At 48.4% G+C, this 26,621-nt stretch overlaps 1 protein-coding gene across 2 annotated transcripts; it reads left to right on the forward strand.

Moving 5' to 3' along the window:
- The first annotated feature begins 1,707 nt into the window (after window positions 1-1,707).
- LYRM9 (LYR motif containing 9) lies at window positions 1,708-22,858 on the forward strand. Of its 2 annotated transcripts, XR_005885938.1 has the most exons (5): window positions 1,708-1,749; window positions 19,164-19,307; window positions 20,834-20,926; window positions 21,931-22,078; window positions 22,825-22,858. XR_005885938.1 is itself a non-coding variant. In XM_041001334.1 (4 exons), exons 2-4 carry the CDS (start codon window positions 19,182-19,184, stop codon window positions 21,946-21,948), a joined length of 237 nt encoding a protein of 78 aa, XP_040857268.1. In that variant the 5' UTR covers window positions 1,708-1,749; window positions 19,164-19,181; the 3' UTR covers window positions 21,949-22,785. The 2 variants fall into 2 exon arrangements, 1 of the variants encoding a protein (XP_040857268.1); XM_041001334.1 differs by lacking the exon at window positions 22,825-22,858 and having other exon boundaries at window positions 21,931-22,785.
- Window positions 22,859-26,621: the final 3,763 nt, after the last annotated feature.

Below are 26,621 nucleotides of genomic sequence, written 5' to 3' on the forward strand. Positions count from 1 at the left end.
CAGTATTTTAGAATCTAGGTTTCCCATTGTGATTTGGGGCAAAGAAAACAAACACATACACACTCAAACAAAAACCCTGGAGATTGTTGCTCAGCTCTCTCACTTGGGGTTGCTCTCATCCCTCCTTGGCTCCCCAGATGTTCATAAGGAATTTTTGGGAAAGGCAGAATCTCTTGTGTTTGCAAAGACAGAAGAGGCATAAGAGATTCTAAAGGTGGAGGGAAAAGGAACAGCTTGCCTCCTGAATATTTTATGAGATCCAGGTATCAGGCCATGTAGGAACAAAAGGGAGCTGGAGCTAGAGAACAGACTGAGTTTCTCCAACATATTCCACGCTCCTAAGGCTGAGCAGAGGGGTGGACAGTGTCCCTGCAGAATGTCCCCCAGAGTTTTTAAAGCTCTAGGACGTATTCACGAGGCCTACACTAAGGATGTGCCCCTGATCATGCGTGTGTAAATAAGAGGGTTGATGGAGGAGGGTACCGTTGTACCTCTCAGATATACTGGCTCCAAGTCTACAGACTGAAAAATAAATGGGGTCTATTTCAGGGGAGGAATGCCCTCCTCTCTCCCATGAGATCTGGACAAAATCTAGTATGTTAAATGGAGGTGGGGGGAGGGAGAAAAAAAATTCTAAAGGCTATGCAGAACAGCAACAACAAGCAAAAAGGACAAAGCCTGAGAGGAGCTGCGCTAAGGAACAGCCCCTGCTTCCCGGCTCCTAAGAGTCTCCTGTTACAGAAAAGACATCCCCAGGTGCCCCCGGGAGCAGTGCTCTCCTTTAGAAAAAAATGAGAGAGAGAGAAAAGAAAAGGATGATGTGAGAAGAAGGTATTACATTATGAGTTGTTCTGTTCCATCAAATGCACATGGATTCACGTAAGGAAAGCAGCCTTTCGTTTCACATGGGTTTAAAAAGCCCCAGAGAGCCGTGAGCAGAAGCACCATCACCCGTGAACAAACTCACTCCCTTTCACACGTCAGCCGAGGAGGAGGTGAGCAGCAGCGTCGCTCAACAGGATCAAAACTCATCTGGATTTCTTTCAGGCTATAAAACTTGTATTTACATCAATTCAGAGAGGCACTTTGCCTTTCAACATCAGAGTAGGGAGAGCCTACTTAATATAAAAGCATTATTTCATTTCCAAAGAATGATTCTGGCAGTGGCTTCTGATTTTAAATTCTGGATTCTTCTCCTCAATTATAATTATAGATGGGTCTGAAAGGAAGCGTGCCTATTCCTGTCATATTTATTCTTTGGACAGGTGTTATGGGACTGCAATTTGATGCAAAAGGGCTCAAAACGCAGGTTCTCATCCAAACGTAATTCCTGTCATTCAGAGGAGAGATTTTAGACAAGTCTTCCAGCGAGCTTTGTCATGAATCAGGAACAAACCCCACCCTCCAGCCTCTGTTAAAAAAAATTTTTTTTTGTATCACAATTCATAATCAGGAATATGGGGGAGAGCTTGCCTTCGGGGCTTACATACGGGTCAGCAACAGGCGGAAGACAGAGCGGGAGCAGAAGGTGGAGCAGGCTGGCTCTTAGCCGGAATAGCTTTCATTTTTTTCGGTCAATCGGGTGGGGTCGGATCAGGAGGGAGAGTGGGCAGCACCCAGTAGGACCCTGAGTCCCGCGCGCGGCCGGCAGAGGGCGCTGCGGACTCGCCTTGGCCCGCGGGGCGCAGGCGCAGTGGTCGCCGCCGTGGCCGCGGCGTCCCGGGGCTGTGGCGTCCGTAGTGGAGGCGGGTGAGGCGCAGCGGTGCCAGGCCGAGGGTGGGGACGCGGGTAGCGGCCTGGGGTTGAGGGGCGGTGGCTGTCCTCGGGCCGCCTCCCTCTCCCTCAGGGCTGGGGGTGCCTCTGGGGCCGGCCTTGGCCGTGCGGTACCTCAGGAGGCCTCTGAGGAGCACGAAGGCCCACGCGGGAGGGAGCAGGCGTGCGGGTCCCGTGCAAAGGGGGGTGGTCTCCAGGAGATGCTCGTGGTCCGGCTCGCGGCGTCGGGGCAGCCTCTTGTCCCCCTGCTTCCCCCGCCGCCGCTCCTTCTGCAGCGTGTCACCCGGTGGCTGAGGCCTCCTGCCGCCTGGGGTTAAGCCCTAACAGTGCGGTGCAGTTACCGTTTACCACACACAGTTCCCCTGCTTCAGCAGCGACCTCTATTTCCCGGTCCGTGTCTTCTCACCCTGTTTGGCTGCCACCTGTCTCAGTCTCGCTTTGCCCGGGGGGCGAGGGGAGTAGGGGGTCTCGCCCATCATGTGTGTCTGTCCATAGGTTTGCCCTCTGTGGACAGCGCATGTAAGGGGGTGTCCTGGTTATGCAGCCCACTTAGCATAGTGCTGTCAAGGTTGGCCCATCTTTTTTTTTTTCATTGCAGAATAATATGCCATAGTATTAATGTACCTGGCTTTCTTTATCCACTTATCAGTTGGTGAGCCTTAGGACTCATCTGAACTCCACCTTCCAGGCCTTTCTGGGTATGTCCAGCCTCCTGGACAACTCTTGCCCTCCCCTGGGCTACCTTGGGTTTCCCTTTTTCCCTTAGACCTTCCTGCAGGTCCCAGGCTTGTTCCCTGCCTCTTCTGCCACCACCAACACCTTCAAAGTTTGCCCAAACCCTACTGTCCTGCAGGCCTCACATACACAGGCCTCAGGGTTAGTGTCCGTCTCTCAAGTCTCCGATTCTTGACTAGCTGGAGAATCCCTGCAGTCACACGGTGATTTTTTAAATATATATAATTTATGTATTTATTTGAAAGGCAAAGTTAGACGGAAATGAGAGAGAGAGAGAGATCTTCATCTGCTGGTTCACTCCTCAGATGGCCTCAAATGGTAGGAACTGAGTCTGAAGCCAGGAGACAGGAGCTTCTTCTAAGTCTCCTGCCTGGATGTTGGGGTCCATGTGCAATGCTGGCATTAGAGCTTAACTTACTTTACCACAACACTGGTCCCCATATGTTGATGCTTAGGTTGTGACAGAATAGTTTTTGTGATCTTCTCCTGTTTGTAAGTCCCATGAGGAAAGGAGCTGCCCTTCAGACTTGTTTGTTTCAGTATTGCCTGGCTCCCTGTTGGTGCTCAAATGAATAGTTCCTTACTTATGCAGGCCTACTATGTGTCAGGCACTATATTGTATCAGGGATACACTGTTGCATTCCAGTGGGGGGATGCAAACAGCTGAATGTATATGTATCATGTGGTGATCACTGCCTGGAAGAAAAACAGCAGGGTCTGTGGTGTGGTCAGAGAAGGGCTGAAATTTACATACTTGGAGTGGGACAGGGTTGGTTAGGGTGAGAGCCACGTGGGTCTTGGGCAGGAAGGAGCTAGAGGGTGTGTGAAGACCAGCGCAGAGGTCAGAGGGAGGAGCAGCAGAGGAAGGGCCTGAGCCAGGAATCCTCAGGTGAGCCCAGAGTGTGTCTAGAAAGAGCCTGGCAGGTGGAAGCTTGTCGGCCGGCAGGTGCGCAGCCCACCTGTGGCTCGCCTTGTTGATAACCTTGAGCTTCAGTCTTCTTCCTCTGCTAGGTGGGACTGGTCAGGAGGTTGTGGACTCAGTCGTCCCTGTGAAGGACTCAGCCTAGCACCTGGAAGGTATGTGTCAGTCTGCTCCTTTCAGCCTCAGCTGTAGTGCAGGCCAGGGGTGAAGGATCTTATAGGTTTAAGTTGGGATTGGAAGGTGCGTGTGTAATCAACCAAGTTCCAGGTTGGTCAGTGGCACTTAGGATCTCACTTTGATGATGCAGTGACGTGCTTGCTCTTCAGGGAATTTCTACTCTGAGCAGCTGGCTCCAGTTAGTTTAGAGGTTATATACAGGGGGTGATTACATTCTGCATGGAACTGGAATTTTCTCCACACAAACCACCCCAGGCCATTAGTAGCCATCAAGATTCTTATCTATTGGAGAAGCAAATGACTTCTTGAGTCTAGCGATTAGAATCTTAGAGGGCCAGTTACCTCTCCTTCAATTCCTTGAATACCTTTCGATAAAGGGCAGGTGAGGACACTTTGGGCTAAAGGAGACAGACAAGCGCCCGGATCTTGTTTTTGTATTATGGGAAGGTTTGTCTCAGTTCCCTCGTGTTTTGTTCTTCCTTAGTCCTGAGGGGATCGGATGAGACTGATCTGACTGCTTGATGGGATCCTGTGGGGTGCTCACGGTTAAAGGAACAAAGCTGTAGGTGATTTTTGAGGTGTCATTTGCTAGGCCCAGTTCAGCTGCCGCACTGCCCTGCATCACAGTAGGCTTGGCCGGTCTCTGTGCAGCTTTGCCTTGCAGTAGTGGTTGCTGGGTGGTACTTTCCTCCTCCTGGTCAGGCTGGCTGGGACTTATTGGGGTTATGCGGGTGTGTTGGATCCATAATTTGACCCGTGCCAGTGAACTCATTTAACAGATGTTAATGTAAATGTAACTAACATGTTCGCTTCTTTACAAGTGGCACCTTGTAAAGACTACCCAGTGAGCCATGCTTTGGTATAGAAAAATACCATTGTTTTCTTCTCATGGACTCAAAACTGAAAATTTCCAGTTTGACTACCCAGTGAGGTTGAAGCTGATCTCTTTCCAATTCTTAAGGAGGAGCCAGCCTCTGAGTTTAAGCACTGCGGGGACATGTTTGTAAAGTACAGTTAGAAGCAAATGAATGAGTAGCGTGGAGAACCAGTCTCAGGGACTACACATACCTAATAGGGCCCAACTCTTTCCATTGTAAATGAGATTGTTCACCAGGGCCCTGGGAGCAGAGAGAGTCTCCAGCAGTGTGACTTGTGTGGGTTTGGTTGAACTGTGCTTTGAGGGCCTGTTAGCAGACATACGTGAGATAAGTTCTTTTACTCATGCAAGAAAGAATTCAGGCGTGAGATTGGGGGCAGTGGTAAGTGAGGTAGCAAAGTTCAGAAAGCTAGAGCATCCGTTAGAACGAATGGGCACCTCTGCAGACGGAACCTGAGAGAGCGAGTGCCCAGTTGAAACAGGGAGAGCAAGGTGATGTGGTTTGATGGAGAGAGTGATAACGCAGTGGGGTTCTTTCTCCTTCCCCTCCAGGACAGAGGGTCTGCTGAGTGTGAACTAGGTAACACTCCCACCAAAGTCTCAGTCCTGAGTGCTGTCAGGCTGGGTGGCCCACCCAGCCAGGCAGAGGAGCTTCCCTTGGTGCTTTCCTCGGGGAAGGCTGGGAGGGTTTCATCTCCCGAGGTGGTCAGGCTCAGGGAGAGGTTAGGGGCTGAGCCAGGAGGATTCTCCTGGGGAGCCCTCTTTGACAGGTTGGCCCACCTGCCCAGTTATGAAGTCTGGACAGGACTTTGTAGTGTAAGATACTGGGCTACTCCCAAGGTGTGCTGCTGGGCTTCTGCCGAGCTGTGTTCTCTGTAGGCCCCTCTCTCGCACATAGGCTCATTTCTACCAGCGTAGCAGGCCTACCCGGATTCTGAGCAGTGCAGCCTGCAGAACCTTAAGTCAGGGTGGTTTCTTGGTCTGTAACTATTATGTTTTTCTAGTTGTGGTTTATTTTTCCCAGTCTTGCTGTTGGGTGGGGTTGCCTAGAGGCATGCAGATTCCAGTTGACTCCTCCTTGTTGGGGTCCTTCTTGCATGGGACCAGCTAGGAATGCTCTGACCTTGTCACTCAGAATTGAGAGAAGCAATCCAAATCTGGGGATTATTTTTTCTTTACAAAATTTTAACCACTTCGGATGCCTTTTCTGAGTGACAGGAATAAGCCTGCGTTTGCTCGGTGAAAGTCTCCTCCATCACTAACAAAAACCTGGGGTTTCCTTTTGCCCTTGGTGTTGCAGTAGTCTGCCAGTTCCCCCCCAGACCCTCTCCCTAGTTTGCACTTCTAGCTGAGGAGGGGTAGCTCTGCCTTTGCGTTGATCTTAACATAACTATGCACTTTTGAATAATTGTTTCTGGTTCTCTACGTGTTTAGACCAATTTATATATTTCTGAATCCATTGGAGTGCTGCATCTTATACAAAGTGGGTGCTTTGATGTATGAGCTTCACTTTCTGTCAGATGCTCAGGCACCTGAAATTACTCCTTGATCATTTACTAGCCAGGGGTCTGGGTTTACATTTGTAGGGTCAAAACTCCATTCCCGGGATCGAGTGAGGGCCCTCAGGGAGCCATCTGCTGTGGACTGAGATCTGTATGTGGAATAAGTACCACCACTGAAGGGTTCATAGTTCTTGCAGCTGCCTTTGCTGCCTTTGGTCAGCTCTGCTGTTTCCTCAGGTGAGGGTCCAGGACAGCACGTAACTGCACTTGGTTCTGGTGCTGTCTAGTAACTTCTAGATCTCTCAAGTTTGTTTTATTTCTTTCCTTTCTGAAGTGAGCAGTGCAGAAAAGTCCTATTTAGAATTAGTGTAATTATTTGCACGTTTTGCTCTTCCAAGGTGAGCTTACTCTTTTGGGCTGATGACCCTTGCGGCTGTGTTTATGCTTCTAGAATGTGAGGAAGTGTCACCACTGCATAGCTCAGCCTCTTGATTTTCCATCTGTGACGAGTTCTAGGTCTGGAGCCTTCCGAGGGACGTTGGTCGGATCTTGCTCACTGGAATACATGTGGTCAGTCATTTGTAAATAGTCACACAGAGGTTTCCCCAGAGGCCGCTGAGGGCTGGGTCACCGGATTCAGAGACTATACAGGTTTTAAAATAACATTTGGGTTATCAAGCAGTGTGACATGGTGTTTCCCCAGGCAGCCAGAAGTGAGCCAGTAGACTCCTTGCTGTTCTCGGAGTGGTGACATGCAGTGAGCTGTGTCTGCTGCAATGGCCTATCTGAACTTGAAGCTCTTGGCATCCTATAATGTGCTGCAGGCAGCTGCTATTGCTCTCCCACATGGTGGCCAGCCTTTGTGATACTAGTGAGATTCTTTGAAGAGTATGCCACCAAGCATTTCATTTTTCTTAGCTCTTGATTTCGAACATTTAGCCCTACTCCCTGCATCTCACACATGAGGAGATCAAATGGAGTCCCCAAGTCTGGCAACCCCAGTGCTGGTGCCATTGTCATGTCTTTAGTGTTCTGGAAGGTTCCCTGGTGTTACCTGTTCCACATTAATTTGTTATGAGGGCCTTTTAAGGCCTCATACTGAGGTTTCACATTTAGTTCTAAGTGGGATGCCAAGATGCAGCAAAAGCCAGCCATCATCAGCAAACCCGGTAACTGTCTCTTGGTAGTGGGGATGGCTTCTTGGACGACCACTCTCCATCTGTCTACAAGATGAGTTCTTCAATGTTGTGTGTGTGTTTTTTTTTCTTTAAGATTTATTTATTTTATTGGAAAGGCAAATATACAGAGAGGAGGAGAGTCAGAGAGGAATATTTCCGTCTGATGGTTCACTCCCTAAGTGGCTCCAATGGCCAGAGCTGTACCAATCCGAAGCCAGGAGCTTCTTCTGGGTCTCCCACACAGGCGCAGGCTCCCAAGGCTTTGGGCCATTCTTGACTGCTTTCCCAGGCCACAAGCAGGGAGCTGAATGGGAAGCGGGCCGCCAGGATTAGAATTGGCACCTATATGGGATCTTGGTGCACTCAAGACGAGGACTTGAACTGCTACACTATTGTGCCAGACCTGATGCTGTGTTGATTTAAAACCTAGCATTTTACTGAGAGCTGGGAAACTTGAGCCTTTTTTGTGACATCATAATCTTATTCTGCCAGGAAAATGGTCGTAGTATTCTGTCTGAATAGTCTTCGTCATGCACATACAAAAGGAATGCCTCATCCTCAAGATGGAGTTCTCTGCACTTCTTGGGAGAGGTGTTAGAGACCTGGGACAGAACCTTCCAGCAGTGTTGCTCTGTTAGCCCCTGGGTGTTCCCATTGGAGGGCAGAGCTACCCTGTCACTCAGCCCACTGGCACACAGAAGAATGCATTCTTGAAGTCTAACATCAGCCAGCGGATGCTCCCAGACAAGGTAGGAGTCTGGGGGTTGGGGACTGATGGGTGGATGTGCTCAGTCCTGGATTCCCATACTTCAGATCTGGATGAAATGGTGTGCTCATGTTCCTGGCCTCTTGGCACGTGAGATGGAAGAGTTAGAGGGAGACCTGCAGGGGTAATGGATTCTATATTCCAGGAAGACTGTAATCAAGCGTTGTAGTTCCATTTTTGCTTGATCCCTAAGGAGAAGGTGTTTTACACTTGGAATTCTGGCACCCTTAGAGGGATGACAGTTCATGTTCTTTCCAGTCTTCTATTGGCCAGTTCTCCCTGATTTACCGGTGTTGTCATGCCTATAGGTATTTTTACAACAGGTTCTTCTGTGTGCTGACTCGGAAGACCTGCTCAGGATCCACTCAGAGGCCCTGTTTTCTGAGCCATTATTCTTGGCATATTATACTTTCTATGTATTAGTTCATTCTAATAGAATAACGTAAGAGCCTGTGCTTTTGTGGTGATTAGGTCTTCTTCCCATGTTCCCTCTTTCTCACAGAAAAATTCAAGTTGGAAGATAGATGTATTATCTGGAGATCTATTTAACTGGCATTTGTTTCCTAGCTCTCAAAGAATACTGAAGCCATGCTTTGGTATAGAAAAATACCATTGTTTTCTTCTCATGAGCTCAAAACTGAAAATTTTCCAGTTTGAAGAATACAGCTTATAGGGCCATAAGGTGAAATAGGATCTGATTGCCCATTTGTCTAGCTTGGGCCTATTGGAAAGAATTTAGATTGTGGATGGAGCCAGTAAATTATAAAGCATGTCTCAGGGTAGTTTCTTATTTCAGCTCAAAGGAGGGAAACATCTCTTCAAACCTAATGTCTAGTGGCAGGTGAACCAAACTATTGCAAAAGAATGTTCCCTGTACGAGCTCACTACTCACTAAAGGCGTCTCCCAGAAACTCCAGGTCAAACACCTTAAGCCAGTGATGCCTGGTCAACAATAGACTACTTGGAATTGTCCCTGAGACAAGTGCTCAGGGGTGACTGTGGGCAAAGGGCTATTATCTTACAGGCAAGATGTGCACTCAGGAGGACTAAGTTCCTTCATGGTTGCCAGCTATTGCAAAACAGTCCCCCAAACTAGTTGCTGTAGAATCCCTAAACCAGTTCTCTTGCCTACTGCTCAGAAAAGCCTAAGTTTCTGATATCAAGGTAGTAGAAGAAAGCAGATGTTTGTTACAAAGTGCAGAGCAACTGGCTGGACAGCTTTGGCTTAGTTCCCAGGCACTCCAAGGAGTTAAGGGTGAATATAGATTGCTATTGGGGCTTCCTGGTTGGTCAATGGTGCTTGTGACCTTCCTTTGATTGACTGGCAAAGTGATGCTCTTTAGGGATTTTATTGTGGCCAGGTGGAATTTAATTGGTCTGGAGGTTATGTGCAGGTAACAGTTATATCCTCCAAGGACATGGAATTGCTTTATTCAGGCCACTCCAGACCATTACTGGCCATCAGGGTTCCTATCTATTGGAGAAGCAATTGACTTCTTGAGTCTGGCGATTATACCCTTGCAGGGCCAGTTATACCGCTTCTTCAGTTCAGCTAATTTCCTTTGATAAAGGGCAAGCAAGCACACCTTGAATCAAAGGGGCTAAAATAAGAGGCTGGATGCAGCCGTTAAATTGTAGGGGTTTGGTCTCATTATGGTCCAGGTGCTGTTAATTATGGGGTATGATTGCTACGATCTAGTCTCCCCCAGAAACTTACAGTGGGCCAGGAAAGTAAATTAAGGAGGAGGAAGATGGTGTTCTGGTACCTAGCATGTACCACCTCTGTGCTAGTTATATAAGCTTCCTTGATCTTTATTCTCCTTTGCAGGGGAGAAAGCAGAGACCCGAGAAGCCAAGCACCTTGCCTGAAAGTGCACAGCTAATAAACCGTGGAGGCAGGCTCTGAAACTGGGGTCCTGTCCCATGTTCCTCCATCTCATTGTTACCTAAATGGTAATGATGAATCTGGTGGACAGCATGGGGCGGACATCTTTAGGAGATGGCAGGGGGCCTGGATGTTTAAAGACACAAAGGAGTTCTTGGGATAGATGAATTTAAAGTGGGGAAATGGAAATGTGAAGAGGAGCACAGCATTTTTTTTCTTTTTTTTACAATGAATCTTTTATTTTTAATGTTTACATGGTTGAGAAGGTGGTATGCCCATGTGGCTCACTGATTAGGGTGGGAAGGGATGAGATATGGGGGAAAGTGGATGACACATTACTTCCAGTTTTTTTTTTCTTCCCATATCTGGGGTGTGTTCATCTGTTCCTGGCCTCTTGGCAGGTGAGATAAGAGTTAGAAGGGGAGGAGAGAGAAAGGGATTACTCCCAGCATTCTAACCACATCAGTACCCGGGGATGGAGGACGGCCACCCAGTGTCGTCCTAGATCTCTGATGTGGAACTTGTTCCCAGGGCACTGCTTCAGTGGTTCCAGTAGTTCTGAGATGCTGTTAATTTCATTGCTCCAAGAATGGAGAAGTCATTCCAAGTTCCATTGGCTGACAGTCCACCCTAGAGTCTTCACTTGCCCAGATACTTGCTGTCAAAGCTTGGCCAGCAGAGTTGTCCAATTTGTTCTGTCCTCCGTGGTACTGGAAGTCCTCTGCAATGTCCCCCATATGCGTCTGGGCATAATTTCCCCTGCACAGCCCTCAGCAACAAAGGAGGCCCAGTTATGACACATACTCCATGGTCAGATGACAAATCTTGTGGTTTTCTCCATAGTTGGAGTTTCGAGTACAGTGGTCCAGTTAGGAGGGGATTCCCAAAGAAATCTCACCAGAGGTGACCCTAGACCTGACTCCTGTGTGTGCCAGCCACCATGAGGTCCAGTTCAGTCCATCACCCACAGCAGTCTACACACAAACTAATGGTTGCAGTCATCCAGTCATTTCTGTCTCTAGCCTCATCTCATATGCAAACCAGTGGATGCTACAGCCCAACCTAACCCTACTCACTACACGCTTAGACCTCGCATATGCCAATAGGACCACAGTCTAGTTGGAACGACACAGCACATTTTGGAGTTGATATTAACAGAAACAATAGTTGGTAAGTGTATGGCATATGGTGTGCCAGGTGATTAAAGAGCATTAGCACAATAGTTCCATGTAGGAAGTACTGTTGGATCCCCATTGACAGATGGGAAATAAACTGAGAGCTAAGAGTTAAGAAACTTGTTTAGGATCCCATACCCATGGCCCAGCGTGGTAACCTAGTGGCTCAAGTCCTCACCTTGCACCAGGATCCCATGAGTTTTGGTTCATGTTCTGGTGGCCCTGCTTCCCATCCAGCTCCATGATTGTGGCCTGGGAAAGCAGTCAAGGACGGCCCAAAGCCTTGGGACCCTGCACCCACATGGGAGATCTGGAAGAGGCTTCTGGCTCCTGGCTTCGGCTCAGCTTAGCTCTATTGTGGCCATTTGGGGAGTGAACCAGCTGATGGAAGATCTTTGTCTCTCCTATGCTCTGTATATCTGACTTCCCAATGAAAATAAATAAATCTTGTGGGAAGGAATGTTAGAGAAGATTGATCAGAGAAGTTGGGGCAGATTTTAGAAGCTGTTGGTACAGAACTGTCCTTAGAGGTCTTGAAGGAGAGTGACAAAGTTAACTGTCATGGTGCTATGCATTGTTTCATAGGATGTGTCCTTAGATGGCACTGTAGGGTTTGAACTGGGCGGAGGGAGACTGATGTTTGTAAAGTCCAAGCAAGGTGTGGGTGCAGAGCTGGGAACAGAGGTGGTGACAGTGGGGACTGATGGGGGCTGTTGAGCCTTGGGCAAAGTGGGAGGGGACAGTAGGAGGCAAGGGTTGTGCCCCTCTTTCCAGCCTGGGGAGATCACAAACCAGCCAGATGTGGCCCTGGACTGGGCTGCAGCAGGGAGCGGAACCCTCTGTTCCTCTCCTACTTTTCCCATCAAGGAGAATAATTGCATATTTTAAGAGCGGCCTTAATATAGCTTGCACCAATGTTCAGTAGGGTGTGATTTCTGGCTATTTTCTGCAGTTCCATCTCTCTTTAATGTATGACTTTTCCCTACTTATTTTTAGGTGCCCCGTGTCAGGACACAGGTTTGGGAAGAAGACGTGGCATCAAAGGGAACTGTAGGCCCATTTCTAGATAGCTGCACTGCTTTTCTCCCAGGAAATTCCCTTTGTGGCTTCAGTTCTCCTTTCCCTTAATTCTGTTGTATCCTTTTTTGGATTTCATGAGGCTTTTTTGAAAAAAAAAATATTTTTTTGTAGTGTTTCTTTAGTTGTCCCTTTTCTTTATCTGTGTAATTGACATCAGTGTGGTGACTCTTTTCATCCCTGTGCAGGGGAAGCTATAGATGCTATCAGTGTCTGTGAAAACCATAGGACAAAATTTTGTGGAGAAGGCTGAGAAGTACCAGATAATAGGCTTTTACAAATGGTCTTGTATGGCCTTGGGAGAGTTTTTTGTAGGATCTTTATCTCTGATTTGCCAAGTATGTGAGGGCTGGTTCAGATGTAAACATGTGCAGGTGGTATCACCAAGCAAGTAATGGCATGAGCTTTGGAATTCATCAGGCCTAGGTTTGGTTCCTGCTTTGTGGTGTATTAGCTGTGTGGTCTTTGGCAAATTTCTTAACCTCTCAGAATCTCAAATGAGCTAGTGAGGTTGTGGGGGTTAAATGGGAGTACACAAGCACATCTCTCCTACCTGGCATAGGAGAGATGTCATTAGCTTTGCAGGAGGTGACAGGCAGAGCCAGGTTCATCAGCCCATTCATCTCTGTGGTCCCAGGGCTGAATCCAGACTCCTGTCCAAACTCTAAGCTCTGAGTGTTGCTGCGCATGTGACAGGATTACCTGGGACGTGATTGTTTTGATGCATTTGCTGTGTGGAGTAGCAGAATTGGAAGCCCCGAGGATCGTGGCAGATAGTGACTCTGGACTGAACCAACAAAATACAAGATGGAGAAACAGACTTTAGGAAACATGGCTCTGAGGAGGAGGGAGGTCAGACTAGGGGAGGTGAATACCTGGGAGCAGGAGGGCCCAAGCAGGGAATGCAGTCTGAACACATTCTTTGAATTCCCAGGTCAAAAGAGATATCAGTGCCACTGTCCCTGGATTCAGTGATGGAGCCAAGCTGTTGTTTCTCCACAGGATACGGTCTGGGAGGAGGCTGAGGCCGGTGGAGAAGCTTTGGGGGATGACAGCAGCTTCAGGATGGCTGTGAGGGCAAAGGAAAGTTAACTTTGAATCATGGGAAACTGGGGGTAGGGGTAGGGAGAAGGTTAGACTGATGAGCGGAATTTTACAGCAGCAGCAGATTTTCACTCAGGAGCAGAGAGACCTTCCACAACTTCAGTAGATGGAAAGGAGGTGCCTTTCTTCACACTGCAAGCTCCCCACAGCGGGGCGGAAAGCAGGATGGCTCCCTCCCTGCCAGACATGTTCATAAGATGATCTTTTTAATAACACATTTCAAAGACACAAAAGTTGAAGTGACAGCATCATGTCCACTCCTCCCACCTGCCATCCAAACACGATCTTAACATTTTCCCTGGTTTTTTTCCCCCCCCTTTCTTTCTCACTCCCTTTTCCATGTTGCTTTTGGCTTAACTCTTTGGGAGCAAGTTACAGACCTGACGTCACATCACCTTGGGACATCACTGCTTATGTCTCCTAAGAATCGAGGCGTTTTCTTCCGTCTTTCATCTGGTGGCTTACTCTCCAGTTAACTGACCATGGCTAGGCTGAAGCCAGGAGCGAGGAACCTATTCCAGGTCTCCCACATTAGTGGCAGGGACCCACATTTGTGGACCCTTACCTGATACCTTCCAGGAATATTATCAAGAAGAAACTGGGTCAGAAGCTGGGACTTGAACCAGGCACTCTGATATGGGGTGCAGGCATCCCAAGTGGTAGCTTAGCTCCCTATGCCACAGTGCCTGCTCCTTTATCATCTCCTAATTCTAATTTTTCATAAGCTTTTATTAAACTTCTGTTTATTTTAATTTGTTTGGAAGGTAGAGCAATAAATAGAAACAGGAGAGCTGTGAGGAAGGATCGAAATCTTCCATCCATTGATTCACTTCCCCACCGCCCACAACCTGGCAGAAACCAGGAGTCCACCTCTCCTACATGAGATACCCATGAAAATAAACAAAGCCATCACAATATAAGAACGCTGTCTATATACTGCTTAAAATAATTTCAGGCTTTTGTCCCCCATTTTGGTAAAAGTGGCCATGAACAGTGAGGAGTAGGAGTGAACATTGAAGGGCTTAGGAAAGGAACAGAGCACTCTGAGAGATATATTTCCAAAAGATTCACCCAGTTTGTTGGGTGGAGAGTAGATGGAAGGTAAATGGATTGGAAACAAAGTCCAGGGAAGGAGCTGCTGTGATTGTCCCAGTGAGAAGTGACAAGAATCTGAGCCAAGGCCATGCAGTAGGGTTGAGAGCAGGAACATTCAGAGGTAGCATTTCACAGGACTAAAACCAGTCCCGTGATGAGGGAGGAGGATTGCTGGATGACTGTGATGCTTTTAGTTTGATTGCGTGTGAAGATGGAGGGACACCACTGGTGCCGGGTGGGGGTCGGGGGAGTGTAGGTCTAGGCCAAAGGGTAGGAGAAGTGAGGCAAGCATTGCCAGGACCAGAGGGTTGGACCACAGTTTTAGCAATGATGCTGTGAGTTGCATTGCCCCTCTACTAATAGCAAACCCACATTTCAAATTAAATTAAAACATTTTTAGTTTAGCTCCTTCAAGTGGACCCACACATGTATTCTTTACTAGTTATTACTGAGAATGACTAAGTCTTATAATTGAGCTGAAAATAATTGGCCGCCCATACTTGCTAGGTTGGTTACTAAGTATTGCCTGGGTATTTAAGTAACGAAAGGGAGTTGTGCTCTTTCCAAATGTTAATTTTGAGGACTACAGATGGTAACCATCTGTTAGATGACTAGCATTTTACAATATTTGATTAGCACTTTTTATAGTTTGGGGAAGCCTGCCAGTGGAGCAGGTTGGGGGCTTTGGTGGTATGTCCTGCGTGGTCACCTTTGGAGAGCTTGGGCACCCTCATTGGCTGGCCTGGTAGTTGACAATTCCTAGCATGAGGGCCTTGAGGAGGCCTTGCTGGAACCATTGGGTCTCATCATGAAAGTAAAATTGGAAAGTTGATATTTGTCCACCAGGTGTGGGTTGCAGGTGACAAAACAAACAAACAAACAAAAAACCCAAGCCACTTTGGTAAGAGAGGATGAGTTGGTTGTAAGCAATGAAAAGTGTAGGGGTGGGGGGGTCAGTGCATTTTTTACTTTGTGGTTTCTCTTGGACTCTCAGCTCTGTGCCTGCAGCCTCCGACTTCTAGAAGAGGCAGCATGATTCAGGACACTAGGGGGCAAGTCCTCTTGGCATGAAGTATTGTGGGATGAGGGGGAGTGAAAAGCTGGATTTTTTCCCTCTGTCTTGTAAAGCTGTCAGGATTAGTTCTGACTGGATCAGCCTCCATCATGTGCCTGTCTATGATCAATCCTAGTGCCTGTGTGAATTGGTCAGTTGAAAACTGGGGAGTGGCAGCTGGAGTGGCATAGGGGGCTGTTACTAGAGGTGGGGGTAGGAGGTGGCGCTAAAACCATGGAGATGGCTAGTGGGGTATTGCTGAGGGCCACAGAGGGAGGTGCTTCTGAAAGCAGCTGCCTAAAGAGTTTCCCTTTGTGGTGTTTTAAATTTTTTTTTTTCTTTTTAAGATTTCTTTAGATCTATAAAGAGGAGGAGAGGTGCAGAGGAAGCTCCTGCTGATTCACTCCCCAAGTGGCTGCAACAGCTGGAGCTGTGCTGCTCCAGAGCCAGAGCTCAGAGCTGTTTCTAGTCTCCCTCGCAGGTGCAGAGTTCCAAGGCTTTGAGCCATCCCTGACTGCTTTCCCAGGCCACAAGCAGGGATGTGGATGGGACACAAACTGTTGTCCATATGAGATCCCAGTACATACAAGGCGAGGACTTCAGCCACTAGGCTGCTGTGCCTGGAGCCCCCCTTTGTGGTTTAAGGGCATTCTGGTTTTGTCTTTCTCGTTTTCATATGATTTTACAACATGAGGGCCAGTCTCTTCATCTTCCTTTTAACTCTGTCTCTGAGAAGGAAAGTCTGTATGCAGAGAACAAAACAGATTCCTTCGCTTCCACTATACAGTGTGAAGCCTGCTGAGGGCAGGTGCTCTTCCTGGGGTAGGCCTCAGGCACGGCAGCTGATGGACTGCTGCCCAGTGTGGGAAGCAGTGTGGTGGTGCCAGGGGAAGGACGCAGTGGTTTTTACTGTCTGTGGGATGAACAGCCAGGAAGGCTTCCTGGAGGAATGACCCCAAGCTGGATCAGGAAGGGTGAATATGGTTCTCCACAGGGATGAGGTAGAAAGGGTCCACCACATCCCAGCAGGTGCATGTGCAGGAGTACTAGGCGATATACTCAGTGACCTGAGCCATTTGGGAGAAGTTCTGGGGCCAACCAGTTCCAGAGCCTGTTTGATGGGAGGCAGGGACATCACACTGGGTGCCAGGCAGAGGTCCAGGCTGGGGCTTGTCAGGCAGTCAACACGGAGAGAGGTGTGGTGATGGACTAGGGGACACTTAGTCAAGGGCTAACAAGTACTGAACGTTCTAGAAGCTACTATTTAAAAAAAAAGCTATGCTCTTCTAATTTCCTTCAAAAAAGAGTTATGAGTTCTTTGGAAAGAGCTGGTATGATACAGGGGGTAAAAATACAGGCCTCACAGATACAAAAAGCCTGCTCTGTAATTCCCTTCATAGAGAACTTGAGAAAATACATATCAGGCTATTGTGGCAAAAGGCAGATGTGTGATTCCTCAGTAGTAAGGAAGTGGGGACGACAGAGGGAAGGATCATAAGAAAGCATGAGGTGACTTTTGAAGATAGTGGCTGTGTTTACAGTCAATTATGATGACGATATCTCAGATATTCACATATCCTCCGAACCATCAAATTGTGTGCAGGTTAAGCCAGTGCTTAATGATGCCAGCATTCCATATCAGAGTGCTGGTGAGTGACCAGCAGCTTTGATTCAGATCCAACTTCCTGTCCAGCCATCCAGTGAGGCAGTGGATGTGGTTCGGTTGCTTGGGCCCCTGATCTCCCTGTGGGAAACCTGGGGGCAGTCTGGGCTCCTGGCTTTAGCCTGGCTCAGCCCTGGCTGTTAGAGACATTTGGAGAATTAATCAGTGATTGAAATATTTCTCTCTTGTTCTGCCTTTTATTTATTCATTCATTATTTTTTAAAGATTTGTTTATTTTTATTGGAAAGTCAGATATACAAAGAGGAGGAAAGACAGAGAGGAAGATCTTCCATTCATTGATTCACTCCCCAAGTAGGTGCAGTGGCCGGAACCGAGCTGATCTGAAGCCAGGACCAAGGAGCTTTTTCCAGGTGTTCCAGGTCTCTCACTCAGGTGCAGGGTCCCAAGGCTTTGGGCTGTCCTCAACTGCTTTCCCAGGCCACAAGCAGGGAGCTGGATGGGAAGGGGGCCACTGGGACACGAGCTGGCATCCATATGGGATCCTGGCACATGCAAGATGAGGGCTTTAGGCACTAGGCTACCATACTGGACCCAAGTTGATAATTTTAAAAACTTATTTTCATCTACTAAAAAGGCCCAACTTGTACACTTTAAATATGTACAGTTGATGGTCCACTGTGAGGGGAACTTCAGAAAGTTTGTAGGAAAAAGGAATTTGGGGCTGGCATTATGGTATAGTGGATAAAGCACCATCTATGATGCCAGCATCCCATATGGACACCAGTTCTTGTCCAGGTTGCTGCACTTCTGGTCCAGTTCTCTGCTAATGATCTTGGAAAAGTAACGTTATGGACCAAATACTTGAGTTCCTGCCCCCCACATGGGAGATTTAGAAGAAGCTCTGCTTTGGTCTTCCCCAGCCCTGGCCATTGAAGCCATCTGGGGAGTGAACCAGTAGATGGAAGATTTCTCTTCCAAATAAAGCTTTAAAAAATTGGAAGTAAAAGATGTTAATTTTGGTGCAAAACAGTAATAACAGAGGCAGTTTTCTACTTTAATTTTTTAAAATGTATTTTTTATTATTTTGGAGAAAGATGGAGATTTATTTTCGTTGGAAAGGGAAATTTACAGAGAGGAGAGACAGAGATCCCTGTCCACTGGAAGTGGATCAGCGGGAACACAAATTGGCACTCTCATGGGATCCTGGCAGATGCAATTTGAGGATTTAGACACTAGACCATCACACCAGGCCCTGAGAAATTGCCACTGCATCAAATACCTGCCCAGGATACAAAAAAGTTGAAATTCTTTCATAGTTTTTCCGTAAGATGAATTTTCCATGAGTTATTTGTAGACCTCTCTATACTTCCATATACTTTTTTTTTTAATGTTAGTTATCTATTTATATGAAAGAGTGACAGAATTCTGGGCTGGGTCCCTATATGCAGCTGCTTCTTAGGCTCAGAAGGGCTGCAGGTCTGCTGGGCAGCTCGTTAGCACAACCTGGGACAGCAGTCAGAATGTCCAGCTCATGGGTCCTATTACACCCACTGAATCATGTAGACTGACTTGCTAAGGCCATTGTGGGTGGGACTTGAAATTCACTGAAGACAGCAAGCTAATCCTTAAGTTGATAATTTTGTCTGGCACATAAATGAGATTATTAATATTTCAGATGGCCCTGCAGCATAGAGGTTCCCCACCCCTGTGCTAGGCAGTTTGGGTGGGCCTAAGACTGGGCATTTCTTTTTTTTCTTTTTATTAATTGTATTGCATTATGTGACACAGTGTTATAGGCATTGGGATTCCCCCACCCCTCCCAGACTTGGCATTTCTAACAGGGCAATGCTGGAGCTGCAGGTTCAGGGTTGCACTTGGAGTAGCCCTGCTAGATACTGACCTGTTGTCTGGTGCCTGCCCTGGCTTGATGATTTAAGAGAGGTCTATCTGTCTCCCTTGCCCTGCCTGTCAGTGCCACCTCCCACCAAGTCCCTGGAAAAGAGCTCAACAAAAGACCTCAAGGCTGAGGTCATGCATGTCCCCTATACCGCCCTTGGTCCCTGTGGCTCTGCTCTGGACTGGGCTTCTGCAGGGCTGAACACCTAGCCCCAGGCTCTGGAGCAGGTTCCATGGGGGAGACCCCCGAATGTCCCTGCACTGCCTCTGGCCTGCTCCTCTGAGGGTTGGATGCTTGAGAAGCAATGCTCTGTGTTTTCCAGGGACAGAAGTCTTCACACATGGCCCCACTGCCGGGGGCAGAGCTGGTCCAGAGGCCACTGCAGCTCTACCGATACTTGCTGCGCTGTTGCCAGCAGCTGCCGACCAAGGGCATCCAGGAGCATTACAAGCATGCTATCAGGCAGGTAGGAGCAGGGAATGCTGGGACTGGGGGGCTTCTTCAAGGGGGCAACGTGAGGGGTTGGAGCCCAGGGTCAGGAGACAGTGTAGAAGGGCCACAGGAAGCCCATGCTGGGAATCCAGCCTAGCTCCTGTCTGTCCAGGATACATCATGCAACTCCCAGCTCCTTGCCAGGGCCTGAATAAAGCAGACAGCTCAGCGGACAAGCACAATAGAGCATGGACACAACTTCATGTGACAGGCATCCCAGCCAGTGATGCACAGCCTGATGTGATCGTGAGAAACCATCAGGGTGTTTAGCACATCACTTCCTGGCTGCTTTCAGCAAAAATGCCAGCATCTTGAAGCACAAAGACAGGCAGAAGAACTACTGTGTAAAGAGCTGTGATAGTTCTGGAACCTGGACCAGACAGAAAAGATTTCTCTGTAGGACATTACTGGGGCAACACATGACACTGGAATAGGTGCTGTCGATTAGAGAACGGTATCATATCAGTGTTAAACTTTCTGAGTCTAATTCTGGTTCTGTAAGGGGGGAAATTTTTGTCAGGAGGAAATATGTATGGACGGAGTTAAAGGCATCAAGGCTGCAACTCATTTTTCAATGCCTCTGGAAAAAAAGCCATGAAAAAGCAAAAGATGAAGCAAGTGTAGCAAAGTGTTAGCAATTGGTAATTCCGGTTAGCTTTTTTTTTTTTTTTGAAAGATTGGGACCTGTCTACAGGTTCACTTTGCAACTGCCTGCAACAGGCAGACCTGGGCCAGGCTGAAGCCAGGAACTAGGGACTTCATCAGGATCTCCAGTGCTGGTGACAGTTACCCAGGCACTATCCATCACTTCCTGCCTCCCAGGGTGCATCCTTGGAGATAATAGGGTGGATTGAGTAACTGACCTTCTGTTGTCCATCTGGGAGACCTGGCTTTTATATTAGTGCCTAATGACTTTGGCCTGGTCTGGGCATTTGGGAAGTGGACCAGCAGATGGGAAATCTGTATGAAATAAAGTTTAAAAAAGAAAAAAAAAGCAAAAACTCCCCAGCAGCTCATGCTCTGGCTCGGGCTTTACTGAATCCACCTGAGTCACCTCCCACTCACCTCCCTTCTCCATGTGCCCTTTCCCACTGGGCCAAAAGACAGTCCTGCTCCTTGCTGTTGCAAAGCCTTTGCAGAAGGCGCACCCTGGCAGGAATGCTTCCTGTGATCAGTAAATCAGACTCAATGCTGGAGCCCTCCTCTCTGGCCCAGCGTGATTTGGGGCAACTCTGGGGCCAGGCTTCCTTCTTGCAGTTGCCATGCTGGCAGGAGTGGAAGCTTCACAAAGAGAACAGCCTTCAAGTGAGGTCGCTTAGCAGCACACTTCCCATCTCTGAGCACAAGAGCCCCAGCTGTTGTCAGAGGATGGGCAGGATGCTGAGTAGAAAGACTGAGCAGTGTACCTGAGCTCAGTGTACTGAGCAGTACAGCAGTGTGCCTTGCGGTCTGCTCTGTGAATTTTGCCTGGCCATCATTTCTTTATTCTTGTACTGCCAGAGTTTCCGGGTTCATTCGGATGAAGACAACCCTGAGAGAATCCAGCAGATTATTAAAAGAGCTATTGAAGATGCCGACTGGATCATGAACAAAGTAAGTGCTGCCTCCATTGCCCAGCAGGCTGATGATGGCTTTAATCTCTGTGACCACTAGGAGTCGCCTCTGCCCAATAGTTGGAAATGGTCCATGCCTGGGTCGGCTCACTCTCCTCCCCTAGGAGCTGAAAAGTGATCCCTTCTGGCAGCATTTGTTTTTGGCAAGGTGTGCATGTGTGTTATCCTTAATCACTTCAAAGATTATTTGAAGGAGAGAGAGAGAAATAAACAGAGCTCCCACCCATTGGCTCACTCCTAGCATGCTTCTGTTTTGGGTCAAGAGGTCATAACAGAGCTGGGGAACTTGATCTAGGTCTCCCACATGTGTGACAGGGACCTAGTTATGTGGACCATCCCTGCTGTCTCCCATGGTGCACAGTAATGTTCATGTCTGAAGGCAGATTTTTGCCAGAGGTGCCCAAGGGGTGCGCTGAGACAACCAGGAGGAGGAAAAGGCTGGGGCAGAGCTGGCAGCAGTTTGGTGCCTGGGCAGTGAGTGCCCTGTCTGTGGGAGGCCAGCCTTAGGCAGGGGACCTGAGGGTGGAAGGGAGTGAGGCAGGGCTGCAGGTGGCTACTTGGTCCATGAATTTTGGTGTTAGTGACCCAGGGAACTGGAGGGCTCCCCTCTCCTTGTACTTGTAAGTCTGAATCTCTAGGGTTGGGGCCCAGGACACTTTTTTTTAAAACTGATTGAACTCTGAGCTGCTGGGGTCCTTCTCTACCTAAGATGTTTTTTCCCCAAAAAATAAAACGGAGAAGGATGAAGAACCTCACTTTTTGGTCTTGATTTCCTCAGCTTCTTTGATATCCTCCCTTCCCACTCCTCTCAGCTGCCTTTTCCGATTTAAAAAGATGTCTGGTGCCTCCTGCCTGGGTCCCTACACCTCCAGAAAACCATGCAGGAGCCAGGCAAGACCTGGATCATGCAGTTCTTGAGGTTCCCACTCCAGTCCTCTCTCCCTGGTGGCTTCCTTCACCATCTTCTTCCCTCTCTTCTTGCAGTATAAAAAGCAAAACTGAGAGACCAAGGCCCAGCGAAGAAGCTGTTCTAAAGCCTCTTGCAACTGAGAGACCTCTCTTCTGGAACCAGTCTGCAGCCTGTGTTCTGAAACATTGACCAGCTTTGTAGGTTGGGACAACCAGCAAGCAGGTGTGACACGCTGGTGGTGTCCCCAGCTTCTCTCAGCGCAGCAATGTTGCCAGCATCCTTTATGTTTGCTATTCCAGCCAATCATGACGTGAGGTTTGGAGAGAACATGATTTTCTTCTGTTTCTTCTGTGTGTTTTTCATCTTTGTCTTCCTGCTCTTCTACTTTTCTCTGAAAGTGATTCATTTGTTCTGGCGGTCACTCTACCATTCTTGGAATCCTAGAGTAGATGTGCCCACACACAGCCGTCCGTGCAGTGGGAACAGGATGGGTGTCAGTATTGTCAGAACCAGACAGCTCTGGATTTGAGTCCCAGCTCCGTGGCTTTAACAGCGATGGCCGTCGGGCTCTGAGTCCTTCCCTGGGGGCACGAGGGCAGGAGAAGCTGAAGTGCCTCTCACAGAGGATGGTCCATGGTGGTGCCGCTAACGTCCCTCCCTGGAAGTCGTCCCAGCTGCTCCCTCTTCTACTGCCCTGGTGCTCTGGGCATCTCCACTGTAACATGTACTGTGTCAGGCCTTAGTAATTTGTGAACTTGTCCTGTTCCTGCCTGTGGCCCCTCAGCCCTCATAGGTGTTCCCTACCCAGCTGTCTATACCCAGGGAAGTGGCAGGTGTGGCCCTGGCCTTCAAAAGTGTGCAGGAGGGCACCTGGCATGGTAGCCTAGTGGCCAAAGTCCTTGTCTTACACGCACTGTGATCCCATATGGGCACCAGTTCTAATCCCAACGACCCTACTTCCCATCTAGCTCCCTGCTTGTGGCCTGGGAAAGCAGTGGAGGACGGCCCAAGCCTTGGGACTCTGCACCCTTGTGGGATATCCAGAAGAAGTTTCTGGCTCCTGGCTTCGGATCAGCTCCGCTCCAGCTGTTGTGGCCACTTAGGGAGTGAATCATCGGATGGAAGATCTTTCTCTCTGTCTATTCTCCTCTCTGTATATCTGACTTTCCAATAAAAAAAAATTAAACAAATCTTTAAAAAAAAAGTGTGCAGGACCCGTGAAGTAGTAACCATGGAACCTCTGCAGCCTGGCTCTGTGGAACTTGCTGTCTGTCTTCAGTGACCCTTCCCTTTGCTGCCTCTATGGATGCATGGGGTGGGAGAGGAGAGGAACGCAGTTCAGGAAGATCCAGCCAGATGTGCATGGAGCAGCGTGAAGGTGCAGATGGATGCACCCTGGGGCTTGCATGTTCCTCAGGGCATTCTGCTGTTGGGAGGAGCTTGCACTGTTTATGTCCTTGCGTCTTTGTGACTTCAGGTGACTCAAATATGATTATGTGTATGTGACTAAGAAACAATGAAGTAAGTGTATCTATTTGTGAAAGTTCTTATCTTCTCAGCTGAAAACATTCATTCGTTCCTCCCTGAGCAGATGTCTCCCTGCTGAATGCTGTCATCATGGGTACCACGGGCTTAGTGGCATGGCATACCTCACACCCAAGCTGCCCACAGGGGATCCTTCCTCAGAGGAGATGACCAGGTGCTGGTGACATGGCTAGACAAGAGCCAGTGAGGTCTGTGTTGGCCTGCAGGTGAGGGCAGGCTGAGGGGCTGCAGGTCAGACACAAGCTGAACCCATCCCCCATCCCACCCCTCTGAAACCTCATGACTACCAAAGTGCAATTGTTTGGATCCAAGTCATTTGACCAGCAGGAAGATGTGTGGTAGGGTGGCCGGGGCTTAGGTGAGAACTGGTGTCCCTTGCTGTGGCCTGCCCCCCAAGTGGTTCCCTGATCATCCGTTCACTGCTACATCTTGATCCAGGTGTACTGATTCAGCTGGGCATCCAACAGTGATGCTTAGCTTGGGCATGAGGCTGGCCTGTGAGGGACCCGAGGAGAGCCACGCTGGTTAACTGTGTGTTGACTGCTCTTCACCAGTCCCTGTGAACCTGGCCAGGTTGGGGTGCACACTGGGGAGTGCAGGTGGGTGCCCTCAGACAGGACAGGCAAGATTCCAGGAGTTCTGTCCTCAGGCTCCTGCCCCCTGTTAGTCCTGCAGTGGGTTGAGGGGGCTGGGCAGGCCCTGAATGCACACAGTGGGGAGTTTCCAGAGTTGCTGCCAGCAGGTGGAAGAAGGAGACCAAGACTTGTTGACTGAAGGGGGCAGGGGCTGTGGGTCCAGACAGACCTGAATGTCAACCCAGCTGTGTCGCTCAGTAAGAGCGTGATGTGGTGGGTTATTTGTTAAGCTGTCAGTCACTCTCCTCTGTCTCATCTCACTGGGACTGGCTGTTCATTCCATGTGCAGGAAGACCAGGACAAGGTCCTTCAGTGGACGGTGAGCTTGTGGCCTTCTCTCCCCTCATCTTCAGTTTCCCTGCTCACTGATAAAAGAATGGGTCGGTCCTTTCTCTCCCTGGTGTCCATAGGCATGATGCCAGCAGGAAGGCATTGGTGTCTGTTGTCCACACCCGGACTCACACTCTCTAGTGTTCGTGTGGGCTCTGTAGCACAGATGCGTTGTGACATTTCTGGGTCTGGCTGTGCAACAGAAGGCAGCTGCTGGTAAGACACTTGCACGTCCTCCCTTGAGAGACCCTGCCATTTGCAGCAGGTGATTCCTGGTATAACACTGGGTCTTGGGACCTATCACCAGCACATGCTTCCTAGGATGGAGCTTGCCATGCCCTGGAGTTTCATTTGCTGCCCCTGTTTAATTTATTCATTTGAAAGACAGTGACAGTAAGAGCAGGGAGAGAGAGCTTCCCTTCACTGTTCATCTTTTGAAGTCTGCAGCAGCCAGGAGTGGGCCAGGCTAAAGCCTGAACCCCAGAATTACCTGCAGGTCTCCCACATTGGTAGCAGGGACCCACGTATAGGACCATCATCTACTGCCTTCCCAGGTACATTAGCAGGGGCTGGAAAGGAGGTGGAGTAGCCAGGACCCAATATGTGATGCCAGTAGCAAGTGTTGGCTTAAGCCACTGTGCCACAACACAGGCCACATGCACCCGTTCCAGTCCTAGTTGAGCACTTACTGTCTGTGTGGCCATTCCTCTAGGCAGGAAGGAACTCAAAGCAGATGGGGAAGAGAAGTGTCAATGCTCATCAGGCTGACCAGTACCATTCGCACATAGTATGCCATCCTGATGCAGGCTGATATTTTTCTTCCCAGTATCTCTTTACACTTTTTCTTTAGGTTTCTATCCTCCTTATCCCTAGACAGAAACTCAAATAAGCTTCATAAGCTTTGGCCCATCCTCTGTTGCTTTCCCAGACCACAAGCAGGGAGCTGAATGGAATGTAGAGCAGCCAGGACACGAATCAGTGCCCATATGGGATCCCAGCAGATGCAAGGTGAGGATTTAGCTATTAGGCTATTGCGCCGGGCCCGGTGAATTCCCTTTAGAGCAGAGTTTACAGCCTCCTGAAACAGAGAGTGGAGATCAACACGAGCATCCAGAGCAAACAGCCACCCTGTGGTCAGCTGTGGGGTCAGCGGGGGATGACCTTGAGAATCCTACGGCCTTGAGCTACCTGTGGAAGCTGGTAGTGCCTAGAGGAAACGCACCCTGGGAGCATTGGAGTCAGAAACTGGATGACCCATGTTACTGATGGAATGTCATTTTTCACTTAAACAGTGACTGGCAGACTGGATCTTCAACCTTAGTGATTTGGTAGACATTTTCTCAAACATGAAGGGAGCCTGTCAGTTCTGGAAAAACTGACAAGACTTTTGTCAGTTGAAAAATATTGAGCTGTCTGTTTCGGGCCAATGAGTTCAGTAGGATCGTCGGCCTAAAGTTCATAAAATGGTTTTGGTTTTTGTGTTGTACTTCACTTGGAAAAAACTGCCATTTATTGAATTTTGGTATAGCATCACAACTATTTAAAACTTTATTTAAAAATGCCTCAATTTCCCAAATGTCTAACTCTATGAGGCTGGATTTTCTACATACCTGAAGATACTTGAAAAAATTAGTGGAGAAAATGTTACTGAAAGGAAAGTTTGCTTAGAGCTGAAAACAATTTTATATCTGTGCATCTTTCTTCAATAAAAACTTGTGCCTATTTAATTTCCTTGGAAGACAGAGATTGACAGTAGGCATCTGCTGGTTCACCATCTGAAGGCCTGGAGTAGCTGAGGCTGGGGCACGTCAGAGCTGAGAGTCACAGACTGAGGAATTCCCAAGTGGCATTTTTACTGCTGTGTCTAATGCCTGTCCCACATCAGTCGTCATGCTACGTGTTTTCCATGAACTTTTTGAAAACGACTCGTATTTTAGCTAAGACAACATATTGCTGCAGAAGTGCTGTCTTCATGAATTGACAACAATGGAAAAACGTGCTATTCCTATCCCAGGTATTGTTTTTGTTTGTTTTTGGTAGAATTGTTACTCGTAAACTGTCTTCATGTGGGGGATGACTACATACCACAGCTGAATACTATTCCCAGGTTCAATTCCCAGCTCTAGCTCCTGACTCCAGCTTTCTGCTAATGCACACCGGGGAGGCAGTAGTGGTGGCTCAAGTAAATGGGTTTCTGGGTTTATTTTAAATTGACAATGAATTACTGTAGTTAACATTTTTTAAAAAGATTTTTT

The sequence above is a fragment of the Ochotona curzoniae genome, unplaced genomic scaffold, assembly GCF_017591425.1.
Source record: "Ochotona curzoniae isolate NIBS_2020 unplaced genomic scaffold, NIBS_Ocur_1.0 scaffold_2453, whole genome shotgun sequence".
In the NCBI taxonomy this organism is placed as follows: domain Eukaryota; kingdom Metazoa; phylum Chordata; class Mammalia; order Lagomorpha; family Ochotonidae; genus Ochotona; species Ochotona curzoniae.